The sequence below is a fragment of the Curcuma longa genome, chromosome 12, assembly GCF_044706935.1.
Source record: "Curcuma longa cultivar G26 ecotype Majalengka, Jawa Barat chromosome 12, ITB_CL_G26_1.1, whole genome shotgun sequence".
In the NCBI taxonomy this organism is placed as follows: Eukaryota; Viridiplantae; Streptophyta; class Magnoliopsida; order Zingiberales; family Zingiberaceae; genus Curcuma; species Curcuma longa.
In genome coordinates this window covers 8,444,189-8,463,165 of record NC_133872.1, presented here as the reverse complement: position 1 = coordinate 8,463,165, position 18,977 = coordinate 8,444,189, and the positions used below count along the sequence as shown (strand labels likewise).

At 33.9% G+C, this 18,977-nt stretch overlaps 1 protein-coding gene across 3 annotated transcripts; it reads left to right on the top strand.

Moving 5' to 3' along the window:
* Window positions 1–491: 491 nt before the first annotated feature.
* LOC141843111 (protein FRIGIDA-ESSENTIAL 1-like) lies at window positions 492–18,709 on the top strand. 3 transcript variants are annotated; one of them, XR_012603015.1, is made up of 6 exons: window positions 492–781; window positions 15,649–15,823; window positions 16,222–16,430; window positions 16,548–17,908; window positions 18,001–18,144; window positions 18,488–18,709. XR_012603015.1 is itself a non-coding variant. In XM_074731141.1 (5 exons), exons 1-5 carry the CDS (start codon window positions 526–528, stop codon window positions 18,028–18,030), a joined length of 2,031 nt encoding a protein of 676 aa, XP_074587242.1. In that variant the 5' UTR covers window positions 492–525; the 3' UTR covers window positions 18,031–18,257. The 3 variants fall into 3 exon arrangements, 1 of the variants encoding a protein (XP_074587242.1); XR_012603014.1 differs by having other exon boundaries at window positions 18,289–18,709; XM_074731141.1 differs by lacking the exon at window positions 18,488–18,709 and having other exon boundaries at window positions 18,001–18,257.
* Window positions 18,710–18,977: the final 268 nt, after the last annotated feature.

Sequence of the window (18,977 nt, the reverse complement as noted above, 5' to 3'; positions counted from 1 at the left end):
CAGGGAGACAAAATTTTATCAATCTTAAGTAGAGCTAGAATTTTTTATGAAACTCAACTAACAAAGTTATTATCAAACTTTTTTCAATACATAAAATTTATATTATTTTTTATTTTAATATATTATAAATAATTTAAAATTATAAAATTTATAAATTACTATATTTTTTTATATAAATGAAAAATTAAAAAATAATTTTATAATTAAAATTTACACAAATTAATAAAAAAATTTATTAAAATTTAGTTATTTATTTTTAAATCTTAAATAAATATAAAAACAAATTTTAATAAATAAACTAATAAATTTATTTAGGACTATCTAACTCATTTACCATCCTAATTGGCTGCATTTTTTAATTTTTTTTTATTTATTTAGAAGGCACTAAAAATGTAATTTGGTATAATAAAAATGGAGAATTTGTTTAAATAAAGAGAGGCCTCTGACCTTCGCTTTCGTCCCCGTCGCAGCCGCCGCTTCCATAACCGCCGCCGCCAACGACGGTTGCATGAGTAGCAGATTGAGATGTTGAAACCCTTGTCCAAGGCAACCCTCGATTCCTCCCCTCATCCAACGGGGGAGGTCGATTCACACGCTGTCGCCGCTGATGGTGATGGCGACGCTGAGTCTCTGCTTGAACACCAGGGCGAGCGAGACGAGGAGGACGAGGAGGACGAGAAGGTGGTGGAAGAGGAAGAAGGGGAGGAGATGGAGGAAGATGAGGCAGGAGGAGGAAACGAGGGAGAAGGAGGCTCCGATTTGCTCAGAGACCAAGACGATGGTTTGTCCCTTTTACCGATCTTTCATCTTCTATATTTTAAAACTTTTTCTATTGATTCCTCTGATATTGTCTATTACTGAAATCCCCTCATGCCCCTTATTGGGCTTTGAACTGCTAGAATGTATGCTTTAATTTACAGCAAATTGGCAAAGGTTATTTCCGTAGTTTTCTGGCAGATCATTGAATTTATGAAGGAGTGATAACTAGTCTATAACATGTTCTGAAATCCTGAACATTGAACATCTGCATTTATTTTGCCAGTATCAGGTACTTTTTTAGTAAAATCCACTTGAACAACTACTAACAGCAGTTAAAAGCTATGGTTTCTTTTTCATTTAGATGCACAATTCTTGGAAGAGCTTATACCCTTTTATCTAGCCTAACCGTGGACTGTTAGGTTTGAGTTCTTAGTTTCTTGCCTAGGTTTCATCACCTGGCCGCACCATTCCACTATTAAAAGGGTTCTTTTTTAAAGCAAACATAGGTTTATGAGTAGAAGTATTAAACTGAATTATGATCAATTTCATCCATCTTAAGATCAACTTGAAATAATAGCACATGTTAAAATTACAATAGAAGTTATGCTGTCTATTTTTTCTTCAATTTTCTATTCTAGGTCTTTATCACATTACCATTTATATTGTTTCATCTAGCCAATACATTTTTAGTGAATTGTAATAGTACTTTCTAATGAAGACTTAGTAGAACCTTTAGTGAAGTGGTGGTGCTTCTCATCACCTTGCTTTTAGATCATCAAAGGGAAATGTCTTGCTCTTTGATCAAGAAGGTTTTTTAGTCTTGCTTAACGAGTAAGTGGAGCTTATCCTTTGAAAGTTGGCAAATGCGATTATGGTGTGAGAGTTTTGGCATGAAAAGATGTGATTAGGCGATAGATTGCTCCACGAGTAGGATTGTGTAAGAGGACACTTGGATTCTTTGAAGTAGTGCCCTATTCTCGAAAGAATTTTTTTAATAAATGATTGCTAGCATGAGTTTGTAGATGTTTGGGTGATTGCTTGTTGAGTACTCACCCTTGGCTTACTATTGTAGAGGTGGTTGCGATAGCATAGCTGTTAGGTGATCACAAGTTACGAGCGTAGTGGGTAGGAGATGTATCCATTATGGATCAAACAACAGTAGCTAGGCAAGCTTGGGTTGGTGAAGAGTTGATGGCTTGTGTGGAAGTTATACCAACAGTGGATAGGGCACACAATAGGGAAGTACATGAGAAAAAAGAGGGGTGATATTGTGGAAATCGACTTCCTCGTTGGACATTGATGATGAATCTCCCTTCCATTGTATAGATGGACCTGCATAGATCAACATATGTCAGAGGGCGCTAGAGATGTCCGACAAAGCTTCTTTAAGGCTTAAGTTAGTCTCCAAGGGAGAGTTTAGGAGAAAAAAAATGAAATTAAGAAAGAAAAAAAGTCAGAGAGAATGAGGGAGCTAGTTTACAGCAATCCCCTAGTTTTACCTCTTTTATATGACTAGACTCTATCAATGTAGGTCTTGCGGTAGTGGTGATGGGATTCTAATTAAGATTGGTTGGTCTTGTCAAGGCCATACCTTTTGACGACCTTCTGCAATCCGTAGTGGCAAGGTGTGTGCCTCATTCTAACCCATATAAGCAGGAACCATGCCTTGCAAGATCCAAGTAAGGTCATGACTTGCTCTTGTCAAGGGCATGCTTGTGATGGGCCAGGGGTCCGTTGCCTTTTTGGGATTAGACTCATTGTAAATGGGTGGATAGGGGTTCAAAGGGGCAAATTATGCATAAAGTTGTGTGAAGTTTCAATTCTGAATCAGACGGTTAGGAAGCCGAGCACTGTGGAGTTGAAAAGGCGCTTGGGCGGCTAAGCCCTCTGGCAATCAAAGGGGCAGTTGGGGTGCTTGGGAGCATTATAGAGTTGAAGAAGTGCTTAGGAGATTGATCCCTCTGGCAATCGAAGGATCGCTCAGGATACCAAGCATTTTGGAAGAGGAAAGGGGGGCTTGAGAGGTCGAGTGCTTAGAAGCTAATGTGGTCGAATGCCATGTGTGCCGAGTTGGTCGATTGGTCTATTTACATGGATTTGAGTCATGTGTGTGTTGAGTTGGATGGGGGATCATTCATGGGGTATCACAAGTCCCTCCCTTAAGTTGGGTAAGGAGTGGAGTTGAATGAGACCCAATTCTTTAGGGGATGGAGAGATTGGCGAGAATGCTAATATGTAGAGTTGTAAATTAACAAAACATTCGTGAGTAAGCTTGGTGTTCGGATTAGTAAAAGTATTTTTATGTTTGTTCAATATACATAATGTTAATTAAATGAATAAGTTTTAACAATTCATTAAACTTAATGAATAAGTTTGAACACATATGTGTTCAGCTTGTTAATATCCATGAATAGAGATTGTGAATTGTTCATGAATAATATTTATGAACAATGTCCGCGAATGAATCTTATGAATCATATTTATCAATAAAATTCTTATCAACTTATAAATAAATAAATAAAAAAGCTTTGAAAATGAACTAGAAAGCTTGTAATATCATATAAGTTTAATGTAAAAGCTTCAAACAATCAAACGAGCTTGAAATAAGAACTTGATAACACTTAAATGAAGCAAGCTTAAGCCAAGCTCGAACAAACCTCAAGCTAAAAAAAAGAAGTAAAGCGAAGCTTGAACAACCATTTCAGTAGTTTGGTTCCTTTAAGGCTTGACTTGGTTTGGCTCAATTACCTTATCAAATAAGCTTTAATAACACAAAGCTTGGCTGGACTTGGTTTGTTTACAGCCTTACTGAAGTATCTTCAAAATTATGGGGCCTTGTCCCATTACATCCTGATACAAGCTCCTTATAGCGGATGCAATAAAGTAGGGCACATGATCCACCTGCTTTTAATGCAACTGTGTTGGTTGTCCTTTCCCAAGCTTTGTTGCACTGTTTGACACGATGTCGAGACCTTGATGCCCATCTCCACCATCAGATTAGAGAGGATCCCCTTTGTAAATATCGTGGAAATCCACTTCCCACAGTGCCAAAATGATATCACAGAAATCTGCTTCTTTGCTAGACATTGATGAAGAAGCACCCTTCCATTGCGTGGACGGACCTGTGTAGATCAACACATGTTAGAGGGTGCCAGAGATGTCTCGTAAAACCGCTCTGATGCGAAAGTTAGTCTCCAAGGGAGAGCTTAGAAGAGAAAAAATAGAATGAAGAAATAAAAAGAGTTGAAGTGAATGAGAGAGCCAGTTTGCAAAAATCCGCTGTTGTAGTTGGTTTTACCTTATTTATATTACCTGGGCTCCATTAGTGCGAGCCTTTCGATAGCAGTGAGGCATGTTGATTAAGACCGATTGGTCTTGTCAGGGTCATACCTTCTCACAGTCTTCCACAATTTGTAGCGGTAGGGTGTACACCCCTCTCTACCCCGTATAAGCGAGAGCATTGCCTTGCTATGTAAGGTCATGGATTGCTCCTACGAAGGGCATACCTGTGATGGATTGGGATATGCTGCATTTTTTTGGGTTCAGATCCATCATGCAGGGGTGTATAGGGGTCTACGCTTTTTGAAGGGGCAAATTATGTATAGATCCGTGTGAATCTATGATACTGAATTAGGCACTCAGGAAGCCGAGCACTATGAAGCTGGAGAAGCACTTGAGAGGTTAAGCCTTCTAGAACTCTAAGGGACATTCGAGTGCTTGAGGTGCCAGGTGTTGAGCTGAAGAGATTCTCAGGTGGCTAAGCCGTTTGGCAGTTGAAGGGGCACTCAGGGTGCTTGGGATGTTGAGCATTCTAGAAAAGGAAAGGGGCACTTGGGAGGCTGAATGCTTGGAAGCTGACGTAGTCGGATGTCATGTCCCTCGGGCTAGCTAACAAGTCTACTCATGTGGATCTGAGTCACATGAGTGTTGAGCTGAATGGGGGATCATTCTCAGGTTATCAAAGGGAGAAGAGAAATGATTGTTATGTTAAAAACTAGATCAGAAGTCTCCTAAAATCTACCTTGTAATTTATTCTTAAAGAACAATGTAGCTAGAGAAGATTGAACTAAGAGAAATTTAACTGACTTTGAATTTGTGATTATTTTCTCTTGAGTTGCAAATGGTTTAATTGAGGTTAACGAGCTACTCTTGTGTGTGATTTAACTGAAGGACGAAAAGAAGGCTAGAGGGGTGTGGTGGTGGGGGAGGGGGGATGGTGTCTTTTAACTTCTACAAGGATTAGTTCGCTGTGATAAAAAGAAAGACAAGAATAGAAATCAAAACATAAGCTGAAATGTCAATAACAAAAATAATATGAACAACTCAAACCTTTATATAGTTTATCCCCCGACTTCTATTGCATTCCACGACCTATGACCCTTTGGTAGGCCACTCCTTGAAATCTACTAATTTTCTCCTTCTCTTCTGGCAGTGATGACACCTTTTACAAAAACCTTCTTTACAAGAAAAATACTTAGAACAAAAAATGGTTATAATAAGAGTAAGACAATGGAATGGAGACAAGAGACTTTAGTAGAGTATCAATGTTTTGAATGTTTCAATTTGTAGCCTTTAAGCCTCTATAAATAGCCTTCAACAAGTCTTTCACTCAACCTTCAAAATAAGTGTTCTATTCTAGTTCAGTCCATTATTTTGTGCTTCCAGTCAACCAAATTATTCCTTGCAACTGCTTTACCAGCCACATTTGTCGACTATCTGTTGCCACCAGGTGATTGATCGCCATTGGAGCTTTTGGATTCTTGCCATTCCATTGTAACCATTCAATTACTTAAGTCGACTCAAGATCCCATTAGTCGATTGATCAACCATTTTGTGATAACAAACAACTATTTCTTTAGTCGATTTAAGATACCTTCAATCGGCTCATTAATCGATTGCTCATCCTATTAGCTGACTCATTAGTCGAATGGGGGATCATGACTAAGCTACTTCTAAGACTTTAGTTTGAGTCTAATCTAACCCTCGATTAGCCTATAGTTACATATGCTCTCACACTCATCTTTGCCTGAATGAAACCTACCAAGAGTCCAAAGAATATTTTAAAAGTCTTACTTCCGATCTTGCTCTTTTGCCATGTCTAGCTCTTTTCCCATGCATCCATGTCCTGCTCTTTTGCTATGTATCCAGGCAATCTAGACCTGTCAAGAGTTATATTTGCCAAGCATTTGATAAACGTTGATCTACTAGAACTTTCGTTATTACACCTATAACACTTGTGTCAAGCATCTTGCACTTGACATAATTCATTACTAGCCCCAACATCAAAACTTATTGCACTAACAATCTCTTTTTTTTCACATTTGACATGATTTTAGTTAAATAAAAAAACGTGATAAATGTATGAACTTATAACTCCCCTTTAATAAATCAAGGTCTTTCTTATCTTGACTTTTCTTCTTCCTTTTTGCCATACATTAAATTAAATAAGAGTATATGTGTATAATAATAGTATGTTTTTATGAGTAAGCCTCCCCCTTGATTTAAACCCTTCTATATCAAGCTAAGGATGCACCAATAATTTTATATATAGACCTTTAGTTCTAGTATTATTTCTTTTGTTTCAGAATATAATAAAAGTATATGATGTTTTGGAAATATGATGAAATTTTTCAATGTTTCAATTTCATTTCTTGTTAATAGTCGATTGGTGCACGGTGACTTGATTGAGATTGTGAAATTATTTTTCACTGGAATTTGAAAAAATTGTAGAAATTTCAGTAAATGTTAGAAATTGAAGAAATTTCATATACATGTTTGTTTTATAAAGTTGTATAAAAGAAAAATATGCTTTCATTAAAATTTATTATTTCTATGTAATTTAGCATATTGATACAAAATGCTGAATTTCTTTAATAATTTACCTAATGTTTGTATCAAGTATAAGAGAGCCCAATGAAGTAGGAGGAACCATATAACCAACCTCACCTAGTGGGATAAGACTTGCTTGTTGTTGTTGTACCAAGTATAAACTTTATCATTAATATGTTCTATTTCCAAATTTATGATGATTTTAATTTATGTTTTAAAGGAATATTAATTAAACATGTCTTTCCATGTCATTTTCACGATCTTTATAAATTTAATGATATTTGATCCACTTACATGCATCGGTATGCTGAACTAAAAACCATTATAACATCTCACATCGCTTCTAAGCTTTTCAATACACAACCATTGATATCTTTAGGTTATTTATAATTTGAAATAAGGTTAGAATTCCTATCTATGTGATTATATAAGTCTATTATGATATATATGCTTAGTTTATGATACATATACCAAGTTTTATACAAAGTGATGAATGTTCCACTTTAGGAAGAGCTTTGGAAAATATGTGGGTTGGATTTGATTTAAACTCAACTTAATTGAGTTTTATATCTCCTCTTAACATTACCACATGATCTCTGAGAAAATGATGCCAAACCTCTATATCTGTTATTCTATAATGATGAATCAGTTTTTTCTTAGGGTTATAGTTTCTATATTGTCACATAGTATTTGTACATTTTTATATTCTGATCCATACTCTTTTAAGGTATGGTTTATTCATAATATTTGTGCCACACATTCACCTATTGCTATTTATTTGACTTTAGTGGATGAGATTACAACACAATGTTGTTTCTTACTATTCCAACTAAAAACTGTAGAAACTATAGTTCCTTCAATTGCACTTTTTCTATTTAGCTTACTTTCTGCATAGACGGAGTTGGAATATTCTTTTAGATTTAGAATATTGCTTCTAGGGAATCATAAGCCTACGTTTATAATTCCTTAAGATATCTTAATATTCCCTTTACGATTGCTTAATCCTACTCTTTTGCTTATAATTGGTATCTAGCATATAGTCTAACTGTAAATAATATATCCGGTTTACTAACAATTAAGCGTTCCCCATTTGGAGGAAAATTCCTGCAAATACGCCGTAGCTGAGGATCGAACCGCGGGTCCCTAGGTCACAATCCGGATGTCCTACCGTTGCACCATTGCCCCGGGGACTAGAGTAGACTACCAATTATGCTTCTATCGGGTTTTAAATCGATTTCTTTTCCATTTAGATCATCATCTAATCTAACATTTGTTGCAATTGGATTTTCATTCGAAACCTTTTATAGTTCCTTAGTATATTTGGATTGGTGAATATGTATTCCCTCTTTTGTTTACTTAAAAATTTTAATTTTCCTAGCATGCCCATTTCAAATTCTTTTTCTACAAGTGTTATAAATTCATTAAGTAGGATTTTATGTGTTGATCCAAATATTATATCATCCACAAATTTGTGCAATGGGTACTTCCTCTCCATGTCTTATTAATTTGTCTCTGTTTTATCTATATAATTTTTTTTAGCTTATACATATGATTTAAATGTCAGTGGTTGATTTACATGGACTTCTTCTTTAATAAATTTGATATAATTTGAAGCCTTAATATGCAACAAATGCTAAAAGCATCCATTAGGATTTTAATTGAGCTAGGGTGCATTTGTTTTATCATAATATAGTCCCTCTATTTGACTAAATCCTCATGCTACTTATCTTATTTTATTTCTAATTATATTATCTTTTTCATCTACTTTACTTTTAAAGACCATTTAGTATCTATAATTAAGCCACCTTGAAGTCTTAAAATTATTTCTCATACTTGGTTCTATGGTAAATTGTTTTTTTGTAAGCATGTATAAGCTGAAAATATTTCATAATTATGAGGTATCATAGCATACCTAGTTTTTACAAAAGTTGAATATTTTTGTAGAAAGTTATTTTTTGTTTTTTTAAAAAAAAATATGTTATCAATATATAAAAGGGTTCGAATCCTTTGTATTTTGGTGTTTGAGTTAATACAATTTTCAATTTAGACATAGTCTCAAAGCCATAATCTTTTTCTTTTTTCTCTTTATAACCCTTATCTTTTAAAATCTTTTTTTGTTATTCTTGCTCATTATAGGCTTTTTTGTCCTTTTTTTTCTTTTCTTCTATTTTAATTTTTTCCTATTTCCTTCATACACATTTAATTTTGTAATTCACTTTCTTTTCTCTTCTCTCCTTGTCATGATACATCGTTTCCTCTATTGCATCCTCCATGTAATTATTGTCATTTCCATTTTTCACTGTTTGTTCCACCACCATTATTAATTTCTCATTCTTCTTTTACCGATCTTCATAGTTGAATTATTCCCTTTTTGTTCTACCTTCATTGTTAATTTTTTCCATTACTGATCTTCATACAACCTTTATTGTATAATTCAGGATAAGGATTCAGGGAAGAACATGCTAAAGAATATGATGGACTTTACTATATTGAAACATTAGGACAATTGAAGATTATTAGAGACAAGATACGTTCCTCCTTAATTTTAGGACTTTTGGCTTCACCACCATCGACTTGGACACCTATCATTTAGAATTATTTAATTTTTATTTCCATCTTTATTCCAAAATATAGATGTTGAGAGGTTTTATTGTGAAATGTGTGAGCTTGCTAAACACAAACGTGTGCCTTTGCTAGTAAGTGACAAAAGCTCTTTCTCTTTTATCTCATTAACAGTGATATTTGGGGTCTTTTTACTACTAATATTTTTAGGCAAAATGATTTGTGTCATTCAAAAATGTAAATTTAATGTTAGCTATATCTCATTTCTTTTATTCTATGATTAACAACCAATTTGGGGTTTATATCAAATGTTTTAGGAGAAGTAATTGTTTCAACCATTCATCTTATAAATCATTTGCATTTAAAATCCTAAGGCTCAATAGTCCAAAGGAAACACTCCCAACATTCTCTCTATACATACACTATAAACAAACTTGTTCGTTCTGAGGATATTTGGATGTGCTATTTGTTCATGTGCATAGTCAAGAATAAAGGGAAGCTAGATTTAAGGGCGTTAAAATGGTACAAGTGTTATCTGAACCCAACATCAGTCGAACTGCTCCACTTGAAATTTAACAAGAACAACTAAGTTTTTATCCCACTAAGTGGGGTTGGCTATATGGATTCTCCTATGTCATTAAGCTTAATCCCCTACTATATCTTTATTTATATATAAATGAATTTTATCTGCTTTATCATTGTTAGCTAAGTCTTCTTTAGTATTTTCTCTTCCTCGATTAATGTGTATTTGTCATGTTCTTTCATTGCCTAATTGAGATATATTGATCATCTAAATACATATAGGTATCATCTTAAACACATCTCTCAGAGTTTTCCTTCAATAGGTACAAACTCGATTTTCTTTTTAATATTCTTATTTCTTATTCTATCCATCCTCCTATATCTATATATCCATCTTGACATCCTCATCTTTGCGACTCATCTCTTGCTCGTGTGTTCACTTCATAGCCCAACATTCAATTCCATATAACATAGCACGTTTAACTGCCATTTTGTAAAAACTTTTCTTTAAGCTTTAGAAGTACCTTATGATCGCAAAGAACACCTGACACCTTCTATTTTAACCATCTTACTTGTATCCTATATAAAACATCTTTATCAACTCTTGCATCTTTTTGCAAAAAAGATCAAAGAAACTTAAAGCTTTCAGTTACAAGTAACTTGTTATTTCCTATCTTAACAATTGTTTTGCTATGTCTACTATTGTAATCTTAAATTTTATATATTGTGTCTTTACTTTTTTAAGCCTAAAGCAAACAATTTGTACTATGGTAACGTGTTTTGGATGTGTCTAGTGAGTTCATCTATAACCAGTGTAAAAAGATATAAACTTAAAGTTGATGTTGAAATAATCCTATTTTTATAAGAACGTTTCAGTTAACTTGTTAGTGTTTGTAAGGTTTGCTTCCGATACTTTTTAATCAATTGTTTAAGAAAATTTATAACTTCCATTGTCGACCTTGACATGAATCCAAATTGATTTTTAATCACCTTGGTCTTCTTCCTTAATCTTTTTTCTATCACTCTTTCAAAATTTTATTGTACGACTCATTACCTTAATACCCTTATACTTCGCACAATTGATAAAAATCTCAAGGAAAACTAAGAAAATGGTTTTAAATTTTCACTAGTTGCACAAAAATGTAATTTTATATTTATCAAACAATATATATATATATATATATATATATATATATATATTCACAATGTATGGAACTATAATGAAAATTTCATGAATAACCATAGAAAATAGTGAATTATTTTAAATTTTAATTTTTAATCATAGTGGATTGAACTATTGAATAAGTGATTTAACTAAGTAAATTAGATAGCAAGATGGAGAGAGTAGTTTTTTTTTAAACATTCATTAAACCATATTATCTATTTGAAATGTAGCTAATGTTTCCAAAGGTTCATACTAATTCTTTGAACCAACGGAAACTATAAAAAAACAATCTTCAAGGAAGCATGGAAGCTTTCCCCTATGCTGACTGTAAACACACTAATTTCATTCCACCCTATCCAAGGACGTTTGAGCTTCTATATGTGAGAAGTTAACAAGGACAAAAAAATGAAAGTGCAGATTTTTTTCATTCTAGCATTACAAGTAAGTTTTTATATATGAGAGTACATCAGATGGAAAGCATACACATATAGGCCAACCATACAACTAAACTTAACATAAAAGGGTGAACTAATAACAAACCATATAATACAATTAACAAAAGAGGTCAAACTTAATTCAATAGAATAGTGAAGTAGTCACTAAAAAAACGAGTTACTAGGCTTCACTATATGTTGTGGAGAAGTCGACCAAGAATCCCAATGAAAGAGATCAACCAAACAACCATAGACGATAGCACTTAGTGGTCATTGGCTCACTGATGATGATGAGGGAGCAACCATGAATTAGAGATGAAGGTTAGTGGAATGAGAAGAATAAAAGCTAGTCATGGCTTGTCGATAATGGATTTAAAATGGAATACCCACCCCTCTTGTTCGTTAGGATGTGCTACGATGAAGATGATTAATATTGAGAATTTGAGATGGGAGGGAGAGAGGCAGAGCTAGGAAGGCCAAGGGGAGGCCACGGTACTATTACTTTTTGTTCAATTTTGTATTTTGTATTTTTGTGTAATGTTAGAGGTTTTTTTAACTAGCTTAGGAAATTGATAGCTATCCTATAGAATTGGTAGGGGGCTTAAGAAATTGAAACATGTATAATATTATAAATTAAACATCATCTCTATCATTTACACTTAATCATCAAAATATACCTATAGACGGTAAGTAATCCTATTTAATATTGTATTAATCATTTGAGTTTAAATTGAGTTCATCATAAATTAATTAATGATGATCATGATAATTATTAATGCAATTTATTAAAAATATAGTAATTAGTGTTAGTTGATTGTTAAATTTTATTATTATTATTGGACCAATTCAACATTTATATATATATATATATATATATATATATATTTATATATATATATATATATATATATATATATATGATTTATTTAGATAAACACAACATAGTTAATCATAAATATATTTTTATAAGCTAACTAAATTAACATATCATTTGACTTATATATAAATAGAATTAAAGCCATATTTATTTTGATGATAAATATATGTTTTAATGTTACATGAATACATTATTATTTAAATAAGATCTAAAACAAAAAGTGTCTAACAATATAAATTTTTATTCATCAATGTCTTCATCATCATCATGAAAATATTGACTAGGACCCTTAATTGGATCAACGGACTGGTTACTCATTGACTCGATTAGATAGGCTGGAACTGTAGTCGGTCCGTCTAGGGACGGTTAGTCTGGCCCGAAATTAACCATGATTGTTACTGTCGGTTCACCATTTTTTTAAGCAGTTCTGATTATTGGATGATTTTTTTAAATTTGTTCAGATTATTTGATCATTTTTCGATCAACCATTGTTTTCCCAAACTGTCTAAATAGGCTATTCCATTTCATTATTTTATATCAGCTTCTTTACTCTTGTCTTTTAATTCAGAAATCTCGATTGTTTTTAACTTTAATTCTTCAATTTAAATGAAAGGAAGTTCACCTCAGTCTCGGAAGGGCAAGGAAATAATAATTCCGCATTTGAATTTCGGCCATGTTAAATTTATCGATGATGAACCAGTAGGGTTGTTAAAAATGAACATGATCTGCCAACACTACCCGTGTCGACCCGAAAAATATCGGGTTAGGGGTTGGGGTTTTTGGGTTGGATTGAGTTTGGGTTGGGTTCGGGTTGACCTGAATTTAGGGTTTAGGGATTTTTTTGAGTTAAATCAAATTTTGTTTTAAAAATTGAGATGTTTTATGTACATTAATAGCAGAATGTTAGTATGACAATGATAAAATATTGAGATAAAAGTGAAGAATTATTAAGGAAAATAGAAAAAAAGGAAAAAAATTTCGGGTCAGTCAGGTTATTCAGGTTAGTCGGGTTATATGGATTCAGGTTTAGGATTTTTGAATTGAGTTCGGGTCGAGGTGAGATTTTTTTATAATATTTTTACTTCAACTCAATCCGAACCCACCCGATCCATTCGAATTGACACCTCTATAAACTAGAGCCATTTTTAACAGTCGTGACGTAAGAAAGTAATAAACTTTTAAGATTCGGGATACTCTATCTTTAAAATCATCTATTTTTACTAAACATTATAAGAAAATCACTCTTATGTCTTGAGAAATACGCGTAAAATGTAAATATTGTAACACATCTTACAAATTTGAATCGGGTGGCAATTGTGAGTTATTGAAGGGACATGTTGAATCTAATTACTATTGGACGAGAGCTATTATAAGGAATGCAACTTTCAGAGGACGAGGTAGACGATTTTGATACTGAAGGAATTTACCACTATGGGAACAGGAAATGAAAGTGAATAAATAACGCCACTTTCTAAAGTAATAAGAGTAAAAAGGTAAGTAAACTACGTGGGTTTTCATTCCCCTATACTCTAAGGGGTTATGTAGACAATTTAAATAAATGTAAGTCCTTTTTTATTTTTATTTTTATTTTTAAATTTATAAAATTTTAAAATATTTTTTTAAATTAAAATATTAATAATATTCTTGAACAATTGTGAATTGTAACCAAGTCGTAATTGACTATCGTGAACTGTAACTACCTTTGAAGGTTAAGATTAAGCTCAATTTTTTGAACTGTCAAATCAATGGTTCCGAACCATCGAATCATCGGTTCTGAACCGTGGTCGGGTCTGCTTCTTCCTTTGTGGTTTCCATTTTTTTCTGTTCTCTTTTCTCGTAATGTTACTTGGTTTGTTGGTTTCATTTCATCATGCTATGATAAATTGTTATCAAAGTCTATTAAGTTTATCTTCCATCTCTAAGTTTTTTGTTAATATTCAACGAAGTTGCATAGGGCTTTCATTTTTAGCTGCTATTATTATTATTATTTTTTTACTTCATTCCCTTTTCTTCCACCTCAACTCTCACCTGTGTATGTAGCTGAGGTCCTTCTATTCCTGTTGTGCTGTCCATGCCACCATCTTTTATTTTAGAATGATTGACATGAGAAACTAAGCCTTTACAAATCTACAACATAGAACCACAATCTGATCCTTTTACTTTTTCTTTCAAGATTCTATTCTACTCCCAAAATCTTTCAAGATTATATTGTACATCCGAACTTAACCTTCTTATTCGTGCTAGGAATGGTTCTCGTATGTGCACCACCTCACACCTTTCTCATTACCTCTCTTATGCTTCCTATCATTATTTATATTTTTTCTTGGCTTCGATTAAGATTCCTGGTATATATAATATGCTCTATCTAATCCAAGTTTGAGATGAGCTATAATAGATGAAATAATAGTGTTGCATTGGAAGCTAATTCCTTTGGAAGGAAATCTAATATCTCAGAGTGCAAAAGGAAAAAAAACATTTGTAGTGGCAAAATCAAGTACAATGGCAGTTGCAATGAGTCATGCAACATGTGGATTTCTTTGGCTTAAATAGCTAATGAGAGAGTTGGGTATCAATCATACTGAACTAATGGACTAATGCAGTTGTATTGTGATAATCAAATTGCAACACAAATTAGTTCCAATCCAGCGTTTCATCAGTGGAAAAACATATAAAAGATTTGTCATTTTGTGAGAAAGTGTAATCTAAGGAAAACTTTTATAAGCACTAATAATCAATTGAAAATTTTATCAACCCATATAGAAACTCAGGATGTGTTGCATTAATCAATAAGCTATAATACACAATATGCATAACACCCATGCCTTGCAATGTATTAACAACTAGTGTTGCTCGACTAAATTTGTTTATTTCTTCCCTAGCTTAGCAAAGAAAAATTAATTAACTAGAACACAGACTCACAGGAAGTATGCAGATGATATCTATGAAGAATCAAATGATCATTTAGGATGTTTATGATGACTTGTTAGATGACTTTCTTCCTAGAGAATACTATTTAAACATGTTAATAGGTATGGATGGTTTTTGATTGCCATGGCATGTTTCTATGTGATAGATAGTTCACTCACATTTATGATATGTTATTAGTTAAGTGATAGTTGTGAACAATATCTAATGATAATAAATAATGCTTTAAGTTCTTAACAACTATCTAATCAAATTTTTAGCAGTACAATTAATTTTAATTTTTCCTAACAAAAAATGCAACTACATCCAGTGCCGACCTATATATACTGTAAAACCACAGTAGCCACCCTTAATTCGTGCTCTTTTTTTTTCTCAAGCAAATCTTGTATACCTTTTTTTGGGTTTCCTAATCACCTTCGATACAACTTCGTTGATAAGTCAATGCTCTATCTATAATTGCAGCCCACATGAGCTCAATTGTAGTTACCTTGGAAATTTCTAATCTTTGGAGTTGGCTTCATCTTCCATTTTTTTGATGATGTTTGACCATCTTTGTGATTGTCCCTTTCATGTAGATACAAGCAAAAAGCATGAAGGTTGTCGCAAGGAACCATCTTCCAATCCCGAGAAATCTTTTGTCAATTCAGCCAATCCTCAGGCTGAGCATCTTAGGGATGGCAACCTTGGCAATCATTCTCCATCTAAGTTACATATCAAACAGACTTCTGAAAACAATAATGGAGATCTCAGGTAAGATTCTTGGCGAAACCTAGTAGTCAATTTGAACAGTCTCCAAAATCAATTTTAGTGAATTAAAAGATAGTTGTATGGCGAAAGAAGCATCATACATCCATTCCAAAAATGAAATGATAAGTCTCCTAGGATTAATACACCACGGTTGGATGTATGTTAGTTAATTCTAGTTATAATAGTCAATTCCTTTGGGATGAATTAGAATTCAAATTTAACAATATGTTTGCTGAAGGACTTAATGCATTGGTAATTAGATGTTATGCTGGATCACTTGCTTTAGTAGCCAACTCCTTGCAGAAATTAGGACTCACTTAACAGTATGATTGCACTCTTATGTTTACTTCTCCCTTCTATACTATCCTTGTTTTAGAAAATCTAATCAGTATCTATTTCAGCCAGCCTACTTCACAAAGAAGACCAAGGAGCTCCTCTCCCTGTATTCAGCATGAGAGTAAAAATCCTGCAATTATATGTAACTTTTTTGCTAGCGGCTGGTGCATCAAGGGAAGCTCTTGTAAATTTCTTCACAAGAAAGAGGTGGTTGACTATGCTAATCTGGGGACACAGGAAGATAGGAGTACTAAAGATACCATTGATTGTAAAGGTATGAAGTATGAACATATGCTGATCAAAATTTTTTTCCTATAGACTACTTGAAGGAATACTTATTGATTTACTAGATTATGTTATGGTTGAAAATGAGGTTTCATTGATTTGATAGGCATGCCAAATGTGGGGAATTTAACAAAATCAGATTTTCTTTTGCAACGAGCCCTTGTACAGACATATGGTGGGGAAACACATGGATTTTCTCAATTCAAGGACACCAATTTTCAGGCATCTAAGAATGATGAACATTTTCAAGTGGATGGAACAAGGCAGCCAAAGTTCCAAGGAAAAGGTGCAGGAACAGATGTGCCTATACCTTACACTGATTTTAGTGAAGATAGATACTCATCCAGTGTTGAAATTTCATCTCGTCATTTTTCAAGTGAACGAATGATGTACAAGGAAATGCCCAGCGGAGAGCATAGATATGATGCATCATTCTCGAGTGCATCTTCTTTGATAAAGAATCCATTTACTTCAGAATCTAATTGTTCTGTGGGTGGATCCTCTATGCTACTTAATGTCCACAATGATAGCTGTGACATCTATTCTACTGGGAAAAAGCCAGATGACCTTGCTAGACAATATCAGCCGAGCCATTTCACGCTTCATGGTTCATACACTTCTGGCTTAAGTAGCTCCATCAAATCAAATTTTGACTACTGTACTCATTCACTTCGGGAATCACCTGCAATTGAATCACTTCATTCATTCGCTCAAGCAGGCACAAGATTAGCTCAAGGATCTCCGCTAGGAAATATTTCTGCGGATTCTCTGTCGTTTTCTGGGTTGCAACAAAAGCTTCAAGCAAATACTTGGGAAACCTCTGTACCTTTTCGACCCTCATTTTCCCTTGCACCTTTTATTAAACCTTTTTGTGATAGCCAATATGATCCATTTGTTGACAGCATTGACCATCCAAAACGAGCTTTAACTTCTACATCTCCAAAAGGTACTCTTGTAGGTACGGAAAGTCAACATACAATTGGTGCTCCTATAGCTGGAGATTTCAGACCAGGATATGATGCCAGCAAATCTGTGAATTCTTTTGCTTCAGCTAGTGAAGGAATCCTTGGCATAAGAAAAGAAGTGCATGAATATTCTAGCTACACTACTCTGTCACCTGGTTTTACTACAAAGGACGAAGAGAAAGGACAAATCCCGGATTTAACTAATCCTGCACCTGTTAATGAGTCGGAACTTGGGAATAATTCGAGAGTAGATAAGGTAAAATATACCAAGGAATCGAAGGCAATGAAGATCTTCCATGCTGCTTTGGTGGAATTTTTGAAAGAATTGCTAAAGCCATCATGGAAGGAGGGCCGCTTGAATAAGGATACTCATAAGTTGATCGTTAAAAAGGCAGCTGATAAAGTCTTGGGAGTGTTGCAACCGCATCAAGTCCCTAATGGACCAGAGGCGATAGACCAATATCTATCCTCTTCCAAGCCAAAACTTTTAAAACTAGTGGAGGTCAACTTTCTATCTTGGCATTTATAACCCCCCTTACTCCAATCTTTTAAGATTCAATGCTCACTCTTTGTTTTTTTTTTCGCATTTTGCAGGCTTATGTAGACAAGCATAGTAAATCCTGAAAAATTCCATCTTTGGACGGTTTAGTTAGATGTGGATAACTACACTGCTAATGAATGTGATCTAATCATTTCATGAGCATACCAAACCTACATTCAGGCCTTGCTATTTATGTGGTAAGCATGCAAATCATTTGCCCGCTTTTCGATTCATGTTTTTTACTGGACTATGGAAGTTGCAGGTGTACTTTCTATGTCAAAATCATAGAGAAACATCAATTTTCCGAGTTTTAACGAGATGGAAGTTTCCATGTATTTTAGGAATTAGGAAACCGCCAATGGGACGATAGACGGCAGGGATACTTTGTGTTAAACGGTTAGACATAACGAAGCAAGTCAGTTTGTGCTATCTAGATTTGTGCACGTCTTTGCGAAAGCATTTAAAATTTAAATTAGTGTTGCTTTTTGTGCTACTTATTTGCTATAACTTATCGGCTTCACTGATATAAGTACCGAATAGGTTACTCGGATAAGAGAAATAAGTTTCCATGAGAAGAAAGTTATACCTTTGGTATTATGCTGAAAGAGTAGGATATGTTCCGGTAGAAGCCTACGCACAACCTCTTATGTCTGATGAAGTGTCAGATCTGAGTACGTACCCAAGGATTTGTACATGTATCTGTATCTTCCTATAAATGCATAGTACTTTCTTGATATTGTGGATAGAAATTCTGTTTTACGTTTGATGTGTAGATTAAGAGGGTGAGTACATTCTCAGGCAAGTTTGGATACAACCTATATTTCTTCTTGCTTTTCGAAATCTTACTTTTATCAATTTGTCAATTTTCTTATGAGATTAAATATACTGGAACAGGAATAACAAAACCATTTATGATTTAGTATGTTTAGGATAAAGGAAGATACAGAAGTTTGACAAAAGGTTTGGAGTGGATTCTAATTCTAAAATCTCGAGATGTATCGGAGTTTCAATCTCGAACACAATATGATGT

What these genes read in the sequence shown, in the direction of transcription:
- LOC141843111 (XM_074731141.1), top strand. Translation starts at nt 526, where the DNA reads ATGTTGAAACCCTTGTCCAAGGCAACCCTCGATTCCTCCCCTCATCCA. An exon ending in GCTCAGAGACCAAGACGATG is followed by an intron (nt 782 to 15,648) that starts GTTTGTCCCTTT and finishes CCTTTCATGTAG; the next exon opens with ATACAAGCAAAAAGCATGAA. An exon ending in AACTTTTAAAACTAGTGGAG is followed by an intron (nt 17,909 to 18,000) that starts GTCAACTTTCTA and finishes CGCATTTTGCAG; the next exon opens with GCTTATGTAGACAAGCATAG.